The sequence below is a fragment of the Trichomycterus rosablanca genome, chromosome 17, assembly GCF_030014385.1.
Source record: "Trichomycterus rosablanca isolate fTriRos1 chromosome 17, fTriRos1.hap1, whole genome shotgun sequence".
NCBI classification, from domain to species: Eukaryota; Metazoa; Chordata; class Actinopteri; order Siluriformes; family Trichomycteridae; genus Trichomycterus; species Trichomycterus rosablanca.
The window spans coordinates 14,245,165-14,258,260 of record NC_086004.1 but is presented as its reverse complement, the minus strand read 5'-3'; the positions used below and the strand labels follow the sequence as shown (position 1 = coordinate 14,258,260).

The 13,096-nt window shown below is 37.9% G+C and overlaps 1 protein-coding gene across 1 annotated transcript in view; it reads right to left on the bottom strand.

Moving 5' to 3' along the window:
- The window catches only part of dennd1b (DENN/MADD domain containing 1B), a 270,151-nt gene that overhangs the window by 31,969 nt on the left and 225,086 nt on the right, over positions 1–13,096 (bottom strand). The window contains exons 14-15 of the mRNA XM_063013088.1: positions 8,010–8,111; positions 1,781–1,871 (exon numbers count right to left, since the gene is read on the bottom strand). Of these exons, the coding sequence (XP_062869158.1) occupies positions 1,781–1,871; positions 8,010–8,111 (193 nt within the window). The remainder of the gene's footprint in view (positions 1–1,780; positions 1,872–8,009; positions 8,112–13,096) is intronic.

Here is a 13,096-nt window from a genome sequence, read left to right as displayed (position 1 = left end):
TCGTTGCCCGAGCAGTGTGTTTGGGATCATTGTCATGCTGGAGGACCCAGCCACGTTCCATCTTCAATGCTCTCACTGATGGAAGGAAGTTTTGGCTTAAAATCTCACGATACATGGCCCCGTTCATTCTTCCCTTAACACGGATCAGTCGTCCTGTCCCCTTTGCAGAAAAACAGCCCCAAAACATGATGTTTCCACCCCCATGCTTCACAGTAGGTATGGTGTTCTTGGGTTCTTCTTCTTCCTCCAAACACGACGAGTTGAGTTTTTACCAAAAAGTTCCATTTTGGTTTCATCTGACCACATGATATTCTCCCAATCCTCTTCTGGATCATCCATAAGCTCTCTGGCAAACTTCAGACGGGCCTGGACATGTACTGGCTTAAGCAGGGGGACACGCCTGGCACTGCAGGATTTGAGTCCCTCTCGGCGTAGTGTGTTACTGTTGGTAGCCTTTGTTACTTTGGTCCCAGCTCTCTGCAGGTCATTCATCAGGTCCCTCCGAGTAGTTCTGGGATTTTTGCTCACCGTTCTCATGATCATTTTGACCCCACGGGATGAGATCTTGACCCCAAGGGAGATTATCAATGGTCTTGTATGTCTTCCATTTTCTTACAATTGCTCCCACAGTTGATTTATTCACACCAACCTGCTTGCCTATTGTAGATTCACTCTTCGCAGCCTGGTGCAGGTCTACAATTTTCTTCCTGGTGTCCTTCGACAGCTCTTTGGTCTTGGCCATGGTTGAGTTTGGAGTCTGACTGTTTGAGGCTGTGGACAGGTGTCTTTTATACAGATAACGAGGTCAAACAGGTGCCATTAATACAGGTAACGAGTGGAGGACAGAAGAGCTTCTTAAAGAAGAAGTTACAGGTCTGTGAGAGCCAGAAATCTTGCTTGTTTGTTATTGACCAAATACTTATTTTCCACCATAATTTACAAATAAATTCTTTAAAAATCCTACAATGTGATTTCCTGGATTTTTTTTTTCTCATTTTGTCTCTCATAGTTGAAGTGTACCTATGATGAAAATTACAGACCTCTCTCATCTTTCTAAGTAGGAGAACCTGCACAATCAGTGGCTGACTAAATACTTTTTGACCCCACTGTATGCCTGATATAAGAAGAAAAAGAAGAAGTCTTTATTTGTCATATATACATATACACGTGTAAAGTACAATTAAATTATTTTTCTGCATATCCCAGCTTGTTAGGAAGCCGGGGTCAGAGCGTAGGGTCAGTCGCTGTACGGCGCCCCGGAGCAGACAGGGTTAAAGGCCTTACTCAAGGACGCAACAGTGGCTGCATAGCAGAGACTGGATTTGAACCTGGAACAGTCTTCCGATTGACAGCTCAAAGCTGTATTTTTATTATACTATTATTCAATGATTATTGTAACATTTTACTAATTATATTATTGTATTAATGTAAATTTGGAGAACTATGAATTGAAATGTATCCAAACTATTTCCTTTTTCTTTTAAACTGTCATGTCTTCTGATCTAGGCTGCATGAAATACAATAAAATCCAAAAAAGTACAATAAATTAAATCTTTTACTGTGATAACTAAAATAATTACAAAAAATTATACAGTGTTTTGGAACATTTTATAGCATGTAGCAAATTAAATTTCTTTCTAAGCGTTAGCTGCTTAATTAAATTCATGAACTTCTCATTAACTGTTTTCTTTTTTACCTAAATGCTCATTTTCAAACACTGATTGTCACTGATTTTTTTCTCCTCCATTTCCCACCTCTAAATAATAACAATCCCACTCACTTCCACAGAAGCCCCCCTCTGTGATCTCTTCCTCAAAGACGTCTGTGAAAGCTTTTACTGTGTTTAATTTGGCCAGTCTGCCATCAATGAACTGCAACATAAATCACAGAATCACAGGTTATTAAAGCAAAGAAAGACCGAGTACACCAACGAGACAAATCCCTGCAGTCTGGACATGTTTTCTAAACTGTGTACGTGTGTTTCTGTAATTCAGATCAGCTGCAGGATTAACATGGCAGACTGACTGGTTGCATGTGAAATGCTTTGGGGGAAATTCAATTTCCTTTCCATTGTCAAACACAGCTTGTAAAACAGCATCCAATAAATTTTGCCCATTACTGTAAGGATAGTGATGCAATAAACATGACAATACAGACAAAAAGCTGACCACTACAGAAAAACCCCTAAACACTCCTGATACTAAACTAAACATTAGTACATGTAGTCATACAGTGCTTTAAAAAGTACATATTATAAACCCAGAATTCATATTAGCTTAACATACAAAAAAAACATAATACAACCCCAAATCAGAAAAAGAGTTTCTTACATTTACTTGTATTTCATTGCAGACAGAATGAACCTGAGGTATTTCATGTTTTGTCTGCTATTGCTGGTTCTTGATCACGGGCGTTTAGTTTAAGCTTGCACCTTGGCCTTTATGCACAAAAATTCCTCCCGATTCCTTGAATCGTTTAGTGATATTATGCACTGTAGAGGGAAAATTATGCAAATGCCTTCCAATCTTTGTTTAAGGTTCATTGTTTTTAAACATTTCAATAATTTTCTCATGCATTTGTTGACAAACTTGAGATCCTCTGATCATCTTTGCTCATCAAAGACTCAGTCTTTCCTGGATGCTGCTTTTGTACCAAACCATGATTACAATCACCTGTTCACATCACCTGTTTGGAATCACATCATTATTAAATTTTTTCACCTCATTACTAGCCCTAAATTGCCCCCGTCCCAACTTTTTTTGGAATGTGTTGCAGACCTGAAATGCAGGAATGGATGTTTATTAATAAATGAAATGAAGTTGAGAAGACAAAACATGAAATAGCTCAGGTTCAAACTGTCTGCAATCAAATAAAAGTCAAAGTAAATGTAAGGAACACTGCATTTTTATTTTATTTGCATTTTCCACACTGTCCCAACTTTTTCTAATTTGGGGTTGTAATTCTTTATTAGTTTATATTTTTTAATTTTGCAAGATGTGATAAAATATTTTTCAGTTCATTTTCAGGTTTTACCACATGATGCCCAACCAGGATTCAAACCCTGGATTCCAGCAACAGTGGGTAAGTGTAATTTAATTATGTACCACCCTGGACCACCTGACTGGTCGACCCCAGTTTGTGCGACTGCAGGGCTGTGTTTCTGACATGGCCATGTGCAGTATGGGGGCTCCCCAGGGGACTGTATTAGCACCGTTCCTGTTTAACATCTACACCTCAGATTTCAGATACAACTCTGGCACATGCCATCTGCAGAAATTCTCAGATGACACGGCCATCGTGGGGTGTATCAGGAATGGGCAGGAGGCGGAATACAGGAAGCTGGTTTCAGACTTTGTTGACTGGTGTACACTGAACAAACTGCAGCTCAACATCAGTAAGACAAAGGAGATGGTGGTGGACTTCAGGAAACTCCGACCTCCCCTGGCACCAGTCACTATCAATGGAGCGGAAGTGGAGGTGGTTGACACTTACAAGTACCTGGGTGTGCACTTGGACAACAAACTGGACTGGAGTTTTAATACCTGTGCAGTGTTCAAGAAAGGACAGAGTCGTTTGTACCTGAGACTGGGACGGAGATTTATCTTCCAACAAGACAATGATCCAAAACATAAAGCAAAATCTACAATGGAATGGTTCACAAATAAACGTATCCAGGTGTTAGAATGGCCAAGTCAAAGTCCAGACCTGAATCCCATCGAGAATCTGTGGAAAGAGCTGAAAACTGCTGTTCACAAACGCTCTCCATCCAACCTCACTGAGCTCGAGCTGTTTTGCAAGGAAGAATGGGCAAAAATTTCTGTCTCTCGATGTGCAAAACTGATAGAGACATACCCCAAGCGACTTGCAGCTGTAATCGCAGCAAAAGGTGGCGCTACAAAGTATTAACGCAAGGGGGCTGAATAATATTGCACGCCCCACTTTTCAGTTTTTTATTTCTAAAAAAAATTTAAAATATCCAATAAATTTCGTTCCACTATCTATCGATCTATCTATCTATCTATCTATCAGTAAAAAAAAATAGTCTAATACAACAACTTACCAGCAAATGAAATAAGTTGACAATGTGGTCAACAAGGTTTCTCTCAGATTTACTAAATAAACATTCCACAATAAGAACATTATACAGTGTCAGGATGCTTTGCTGTTAACAAGGTCTTGGCAGTTGCCATCATTTATATATATAAAAAACACTGAATAAAGAAACAGAGGTCATACTTCCTGATGCTTTTTTTTGCATTTTAAAATGTGTGAAATTTTTTAATGTCCTAAAACATGACCTCTGTGAATAAGAAAAAGGAGAATAAACAATAAATTACATTTTTTAAATAGGGGGCACCTTTTGTTTTATTTTGCATCTTTGCAATTCAAAATAATTGTGCATAGTGCAGTTTGCCTTTCGGGTGTGTGATTGCAGCTTAGCAGTGGTAGAGTATTTGGGGGTTGAATACTATTGGTGAGAAATGATAGTGTGCAAGTATGTATGTATGTATATTTATTTTCTACCTTACATATTAGCAAGACCTCTGTATTAGCAAGTCATATACAACAACTTATTAACAAATAAGTTCACCAGGTACTCGAATCCTGTGTAAAAAATGTACATAATCTCTTTTTAATTACTTCACAAAAAATATTAGTGTATCTATTTATAACGTGTATCACCATGATCAGACTGTCCAAATAACAAACTGAAACAAAGCTGAAAAATCAAGCACTAGACATTCACTAAGCTACATGAAACTATGGTCATACAGCTATATAGTCAAACCACCTCTCAAAAACTGGCAGAAAGTGGTCTGATTAGACTAAAGTGTCAAGTTTTAATTTGAATTTTAGGCAGCATGTGTAGTGTAATGTCAATGTAACACAATTTGACACCTCAAACAGGTACCACCACTGCCATGCTATGGTGCCCAGTACAAACTGACTTTAATCCTAAAAATCTAGAAAGATACAGTTAAAAAAATACAACACAAGAAAAATACAGTTAAGCACCTTTTCTTAATTAACCTGGTGGACATTACAAATACTTTTAAAACGAACTGGCCAAATTTGTGCCACCACATTATTAGTTAGTTAAGTGAGCCTATATTAAAAAAAGTATTAATAATAATAATAATAATAAGATTTAGTTGTGTTTATTTAGCGCCTTTCTTATACCCAAGGTCGCTTTACATATTAAAAAGTGAGACAAAGGTAGGTTTCTAACTGAGTTTTAAAAGAAGAAAATAAAGAGCAAAGGCATTCCACAGCTTGAATGCCATAACACTGAATGATCTGCCACCAACAGTAACTAATCTGAATTCTGGAACAGACAAGAGACCACTATCCGAGGACCTAAGAGATCATGCAGGGGGATAGGGGTGTAAAAATAGACTGGAGCCAGACTATTGAGGGATTTGTATGTTAGCAGCAGAACTTTAAATTGAATAAGAAGTGGGACAGTGGTAGCCAGTGTAGCTGATAAAGAATTGGGGTGGTATGAGCTGATTTTTTAGAATATGAAAGAACTTGACGAAATTGTATGATAGCTAATAGCTGTATGATAGTAATAGCTGATTATAGTGGCTCAACCAATTAATAACACATTTTTCTGGTTTTATCTTTACTCAGAAAATAATAGAAAAAAAAAAAAAACATCAAGCTGATACCAATCCCAAACTGTTAAAGTATCTGTGGAGAAAAATGGCTGAGGACTTTATTCATTTTCAGGGAAGCTTATATATCAAGACTAATCTATGAAAGTACATCATCAAAGTGCGAATATGAGACGAATCTGCATTTGTATGGAATAACCGTCAAATTCACTCTGAAAGCTCCACATGTATCTGTGTTTAACTGGATTTTCCTCACTGTTTCACTTTTAAACTTGTGTTATAGATCTGAGGGTTCTGAAAAATTGGAAAAATCAGCTTTTAAGAAAGAGTCTAAAAAAGCTTGATTTGGCTTAATGTATTAAACGAACGACATAGAAACACTAAACCTCTCTTAATTATTACTGCTCATAAATTATCTCCACTAATGAAATTCCTTGCTTGTTGTTTTAGTACAATAAGTCACGTTAAGCTTTGTGCACCGCCACACTAGGAAATAACGGCACAGCCAGCGCAAAAGCTATTTTGTCACTTCTCATGTAAATGCGCCTTTACTGAACTTGCTAAGGAATACGGTATTCCAAGATCAAGCATCTACACGATTAAGAAGCCTAAGGAAACAATAAAGAAGTAAAGGTAAAGTGCAGGTTTTATTGTATTTTTATATTGATTTTAACTGTTTATCAATTGTATTTCAGTTTTTTTATATATTTGGGTTATTTTCAGTGTATAAGTGTCAAAAACAACTCCATTATTTTTACATTAGCCTAAAATATGTGCATTTTCACAGGACCATGGAACACATTAACAGGTTTCCTATACATCCTTATGGGAAAACATACCTTGAAAGTAAAACTCAATGTCTTTAAAGCTCAATGCCACTCCCAGAACCAATTGATGTCGAGTTTAAAGGTACCACTGTATAGCATTTATAATGATTAAAAAAACACAAAACATATCTTCATTCATCATACACCCCACAGTTAAACAAGAACTATAAAATGATGCCAGTTTGTGTGTGTGTGTGTGTGTGTGTGTGTGTGTGGTGGAGGGGGGGTGCAGGAGTGCATAAAACATTTCTCGCAGGCAGTGTGAACATGAAGCTGTTTAAGAGCGGGAGGTGAACGACGTGTTCATATGTATATTTTGTGAAGGGGGGTCAGAGACAGAAAGCAGGTCGTGGCTGACAGGCTTCCCCCACGTTCTCTTGGCAGCTAGCCTGTGCTTGTTTTCTCAGCACGGATGTGGTTCATGGTCAGAACAGGGCACGAGATAAGGACTCTTCCCCAAGCTGCCGAGCTGATGTCTTTGAACTACCAGTCACTATCGGGATCTTTCCGAAAAGTTACGAGGATGCAACAGCAAAAGACCAAGAAATATTTAAGCCCATATTGTTTTATCTGGAGAATAAATTAAAATGTATCAAAGAGGGGAGAACAGAATGTTGCTTTGTGAACTATAAAAAAGTGCTGTAAGAGTGATGTAATACCTATATCATTAAGTCACAGTTCTTACATAATCACCTTATCCCAATTATTATAAGTTAATCATGACTGTGATGAATACAATCGATCAATAGGTTTCTTAATCATATACTTTAGAGAGCTGTAATAAAGATTTAGCCTTCTTTCTAGTGTCTTTTATTTGTGTATATCCGTCAAACTTAATAATTTAAAATGTAAATACAAAATATTATTTAAATGAATGATTTATAATTAAAAAACAAACAGATCTATGGCACTTAGTGGGGCAGCGGTCTATTACACTAACCCATCATCACTGAGATCTAGGTTTGAATTGGATAGCCGGGCATCTAAACAGGCATGATTATCTTTGTCTGACAGAAGAAGGGTGGGTGAATCCTGCAGTGGATTGGCAACCTTTTCAGGGTATTCTTGCCTCTCACCTAGTGTTTCCTAGTTGAATTGGACATGCAACAACCCTGACAAGAATAAAGCAGTTCATAGAAATATTGGTCACAACAAACAGAACCATGATGTACAATAAAAACATGATTTAAAAAATTCATCTATCTATCTGCCTATCTAGACAGACAGACAGACAGATAGAGTGATGTAATTTGAGGTTTGATACATTCAAAAAATCCTCTCACTGGTACAGAAACATATAATGCCTTGCCTTGTCTGTTTTTAATTCCATTTCAACTTGTCAGCCATGACTCCTTAAAAAATGAGGCTACTTCTGGACCTGAAAGGTGCCTTCAAATATTTCCCCTTTTAAGTCAGAGATATTCTCCTGCTGATACGGAACCTGAATTAAGCTTTAACATCAGTGAACTGTAACGTTAAGGATTCTGTCTGAGGCACAAAGCAAATAAAGTGAGATAAAGAACTAATGAAGCGGGGAGTGTGTTATGCATGATTTAAAACGTACCTGTTTGAAGAGCTGCAGGTTCACGGCCATCTCGAGGAAACTCCTCATGGTGCTGGAGCGGTGCGCTACAAAGCTCGCTTCACAGAAGGTGATTGGCTCTCCCTAAGAAAAAGAAGAAAACTTATTTTAATGATAATGTAGCTTTAGATGGCTGAAAAACTGGTGACTGGTGAAACTTCATCTAAGAACGATGTGTTAGAGTTAGAATGAATGTAGCGTCTATTTACTTACGGCTAGCACCTGCTACACATCTAGATACCAGATCTCTTCATCGATTTCAGTAGTTTTTAACAATTTTGTACAACGTTATTTATATTTAGTCTTATTTCACAGTATATTGTTCGTTGTTGTACATAGTGTTTTATGTGTTCGATTGTTCAGTTTTATTCTTAAAATGACAGCTCACTCAGTGTAGCACATTAAGCTTATAACACATTAGCTTTTATAATGGCTCTCTTTCATACACTGTGCTTGGAGGAGTTGCCAAAAATCAAAGATGGCAATGTTTACCATCTAGCAAAAGCGAGCAGTAAAGCTCCAACATTATTGTTAGAGAAGAGCTATAAATTATACATGTCTAGCTATGTCTCCAATTACAGGGGTGAGCAGCTTAAAACATTCCCCAGATTCACCAACATTTCATTTATTGTGTTAAATGTAAAGATGTAACGATGCACCACAAGAGAGTTAAAAATCGATTCACATGTGTAACGATTCAAATCGGTTTACATGTATAATGAATCGATGTTCACTTTAAACAGCAGAGGGCACTGGTGCTATTCACCTCACCTGGTTGACGTCACTACAGGGGTGCCAGATTCGGAATTTTCCAGCCAAATTTATTAATGTAAGGATACTTTCTTTATTTGTATTATTCATTTATTTATTTAATGTGGGATTTGTTTTAAAATTTCATTTTTTTTTTTTTACACAAAAAAGGAAATGTGCTGCATTGTTTTGCATAGTTTGTACCTACCTCAGAAATAAAAGGACATTCATTATTTAAATAAATAAAAGATAAGCACAAATACAGTATTTTATTTCATTTGTTAGAGAATAATAACAGGAAACTTTGTCATAATCTGTCTTTAATTTCATTTTGTTTAAAAAATCAGGAAAAAATCGTATCATGAACCCAGTATCGTGAATCACATCACATTGTGGGTAGAGTGTACCTTTACATCCCTAGTTAAATGTGCAATAAGGTACCAAAAGGTGAATAAGTAATCAAAAAAAAGAAGCAAGACAGTCACTAATTAACAATGTTTGCCACATAGCTATAGAGTTATTATTATTTTTTTTTTTACTATTTAATGTATGGATTTAATGTATGAATTTTCTGAATTCCTCCCCCCCCAATTAAGCGTCGCCAATTAGTCTGCTGGGGACCCCAATCACGTCTAAGGAGTTCTCCAATACTTCGGTGATTTGCACATGAGGCCAGTCTCGCGCACAGAGAGTCGCGCACTGACATCCGCATTCCTCCACTTCTGATACAGATGCCTCGGGCTACTAACCAGGGTCCTTACACAAAGTCAAAGTCCCCACCCTCTTATTAGTACGGTCTTTACCTACCCAGCAGATTAGTGGCCAATTTTGTCTGCTGCAGGCAATGCCAGTTGTGTCTGCTAGGGGGCACCCAGCTGACCGGTAGCAGAACTGAGAATTAAAGCAGAGGTATTTTTATTGATACTCACTTTGCCTATTTTATTTTTGCTTTAGCCAACCTGCCTAGCTAGCTAGCTAGCTAGCTACTATGACTGACTAACATCGCTAAGTGTATTAAAACAACATTCAACAACTAAAACACTATATACAACAATGAACGACATAAAATATATTAAAATAAGACTACATATAAAAAACACTGTACAAAATTGAATTAAGCTAATAAAAGAGGTGAGGAGATCAGATGTCTAGATGCATATCAGGCGCTAGCCAGAAGTAAAAATACGTGCAGTTTGAAAAGCAGACATACGTCATACTACATTGTGCAAGAGTTTCATAGCAAAATTGGACCATGTGCATCACAATTGAGTTCGAATAGACCCTACCATTTACAGCACTTCCTGTAAACAGTTGCCAACTATTCCCATCTGCATCTCTCACTCTAAATTAAATACCCAAAATTAACATACACAACCTAGGATACAGTCTCGTACCTGTCTGATCTAAATGCAGCGTGCACAGTGTTGGCTGCTGGAGATGTCGGTGTGCATTTGCTCATTTAGTAAAGATGTGTAGTGAGGATCAATAACAGCAGCCGGTTAGATTCACATCAAAGTATAACAACCTAAATACAGCAAGAATGTGACTATATCACATCACGTATCATGCAAGAAATCTCATTACTGTTTGCCTGCTTTGTTTTCTTTACAGCTTAGTTAGACCTCAGGGCTCCGACCAGCTGCTGGTCTGAAGGCGTGTGAGCTTTATAGTGCAGAACTAGATTTGGAATTAAAGATCTTGAACAGAGGGCTTTACATCGGTCATGCTGTGAAATTTTACTCAGGACAGAGATGATGGATCACTCAAAAAAATAGTTTTTGACTCCTTGTATATTGATAAGCCATAATTGTAAGCAGTAATTTATCAGTGTTTACTTCCACTGATGGATCTTTTGAACAAAAAATGAATAACCATATTATAATCATTCGCTACAATTATTATTTCTGGTGTTCGTACCAGTGGGAGGCTTATAGAGATTCCAAATATTTCTCTCAGACGCCCAGCTGGCGCAGCGGGATATTCTGCTAGCACACCAGCGCCAAGATTCTGAACATCCTGGTTCAAATCTCGGCTCTGCTACTGGTCGGCTGGGCGCCATCTAGCGGGCACAATTGGCAGTGCCTGCAGCAGACACAAATTGGCCACTGTGGGTGGGGTCTTCAAACGCATTTTATCAGCTACACTTATCATATAGACGCACTCTAAAGTTCTACAATTACTGACTGTAGTCAATCTGTTTCTCTGCATGCTTTGTTAGCCCCCTTTCATGCTGTTCTTCAATGGTCAGGAACCCCACAGGACCACTACAGAGTAGGTATTATTTGGGTGTTGGATCATTCTCAGCACTGCAGTGACAATGACATGGTGGTGGTGTGTTAGTTTGTGTTGTGCTGGTATGATTGGATCAGACACAGCAATGTTGATGGAGTTTTTAAATACTGTGTCCACTCACTGTCCACTATGTTAGACAATTCTACCTAGTTGGTCCACCTTGTAGATGTAAAGTCAGAGACGATCGCTCATCTATTGCTGCTGTTTGAGTTGGTCATCTTCTAGACCTTCATTAGTAGTCACAGGACGCTGCCCATGGGGCGCTGTTGGCTGGATATTTTTGGTTGGTGGACTATTCTCAGTCCAGCTGCTGTGTCTGATTCACTCATACCAGCACAACACACACTAACACACCAACACCATGTCAGTGTCACTGCAGTGCTAAGAATGATCCACCACCTAAATAATACCTACTCTGTAGTAGTCCTGGGAGAGTCCTGACCATTGAAGAACAGCATGGAGGGCTAACAAAGCATGCAGAGAAACAGATGGACTACAGTCAGTAATTGTAGAACTATAAAGTGCTTCTATATGGTAAGTGGAGCTGATAAAATTCTCTAAAAAAAATAAACAGTACATTAACAGTAGAAGTAGATTCTAAATATTTCTCTCCAAATTTTTTTTTGATAAAATTAGGATTTAAGGTCTCAAAGTCAAGTAATTGTATATAAAGATTAGGTCACATCCCACTGAAAGAGTGCTACTCAGGAAACAACTGACAACGACAAAAGACAAAAGTCTTCGTTCGTCTATTGACTGAGCTTTTCAGATTTGGTTGACTAGATTCCAATTTGGGGACAAATGTTACAAACGAAAATGCAATAAACTAAAAGTGTTAGTAGGACTAAATAGTTCTGAAACTCACAAAGTTTAGACTGAATTAAAAAATAAAATAACGGCAAAGTTTAGTGGCATTTCAGTGAGTACTAGTTTTAAATATAACATGTCTGTCTCTTAAACTAATACGAAAGTCTTTTGAAACCGAATCTGAGTTAAAGCTAAGCAGAAAAGAAAATAAAAGAGAAAAGAAAAAGTAATAGAAAATGTATAAAAGTTGATGCTGCTGTGCTGAATAAAGACAGGAGCTTTGAAGACAAAAGTTCTGCAAACTCTGCTTTTTTTTTTTACCCAAGCGTTTGTGTGTGAGAAAAGACGGATTGTGTACACACCAACGCTGCGGCATCAATTATGAATCCACCCGCTGTGGGTCTACACAAACCAATTACTCCCACCCTTTCCACAGACAGTCGTATCTGACAAACAGAAAGCGTATTTTGTTTTAGTCTACGCCGGGCTTGAGACTGAAAAGCCTATTTGAGGAGTTGAGAGGGACAGAGAACAATACTGCAGCAGACCTTAAAGAAGGTTTCAAAAAGACTGTCCTGCCTTTTCAAGTTCTGACATTTCAATGAAACAGACAGGCCCACCTTAACTCACACCCCTTCCTCCTGTCCTTTTTTTCTCGGTTATTTCCTTTTCTCTTTGCTTAGAGATGGCATGCCGCTTAGTTATCCTTAAATAATGGTATTAGTATGTGACATGGATCTGTAGCCTATGGGCTGTGTGAGGTTTTTGGACTCCATACTAAATGTTGTTAATTATATTTGAAATTAAACATGACTGATAAATGGCTAACTCATCTTAGGTACATGAGCATTTTGTTAATAGTGCAGTGGCACCTTGTAACACAACGTCCCCTTAACTTGATATCTTTGAAACTTAAACTTCCCTTAAACTTCACGTTTACCTTAAACTCTGCTTTGTTCAGGGCTTGGCTTAAGTGGTGAGGTAAAACGTAATCAAGGTGCTAATATAAGACGAATCTGCATTTGTGTGGAATAACAGTCAAATTCACTCTGAAAATTGAGCTGCAAATTGAGTGGCAAAAATTAAATCAGATGATCTTTGAGCGCAGCAGCAAATGCAAAAAAATGCCACACTCCATAGGAAACAAAGGCACAACGGGCGCAAAAGGCGATTTTGTCACTTCTCATGTGAATGCGGCTTTACTGAACTCGCTAAGGAAT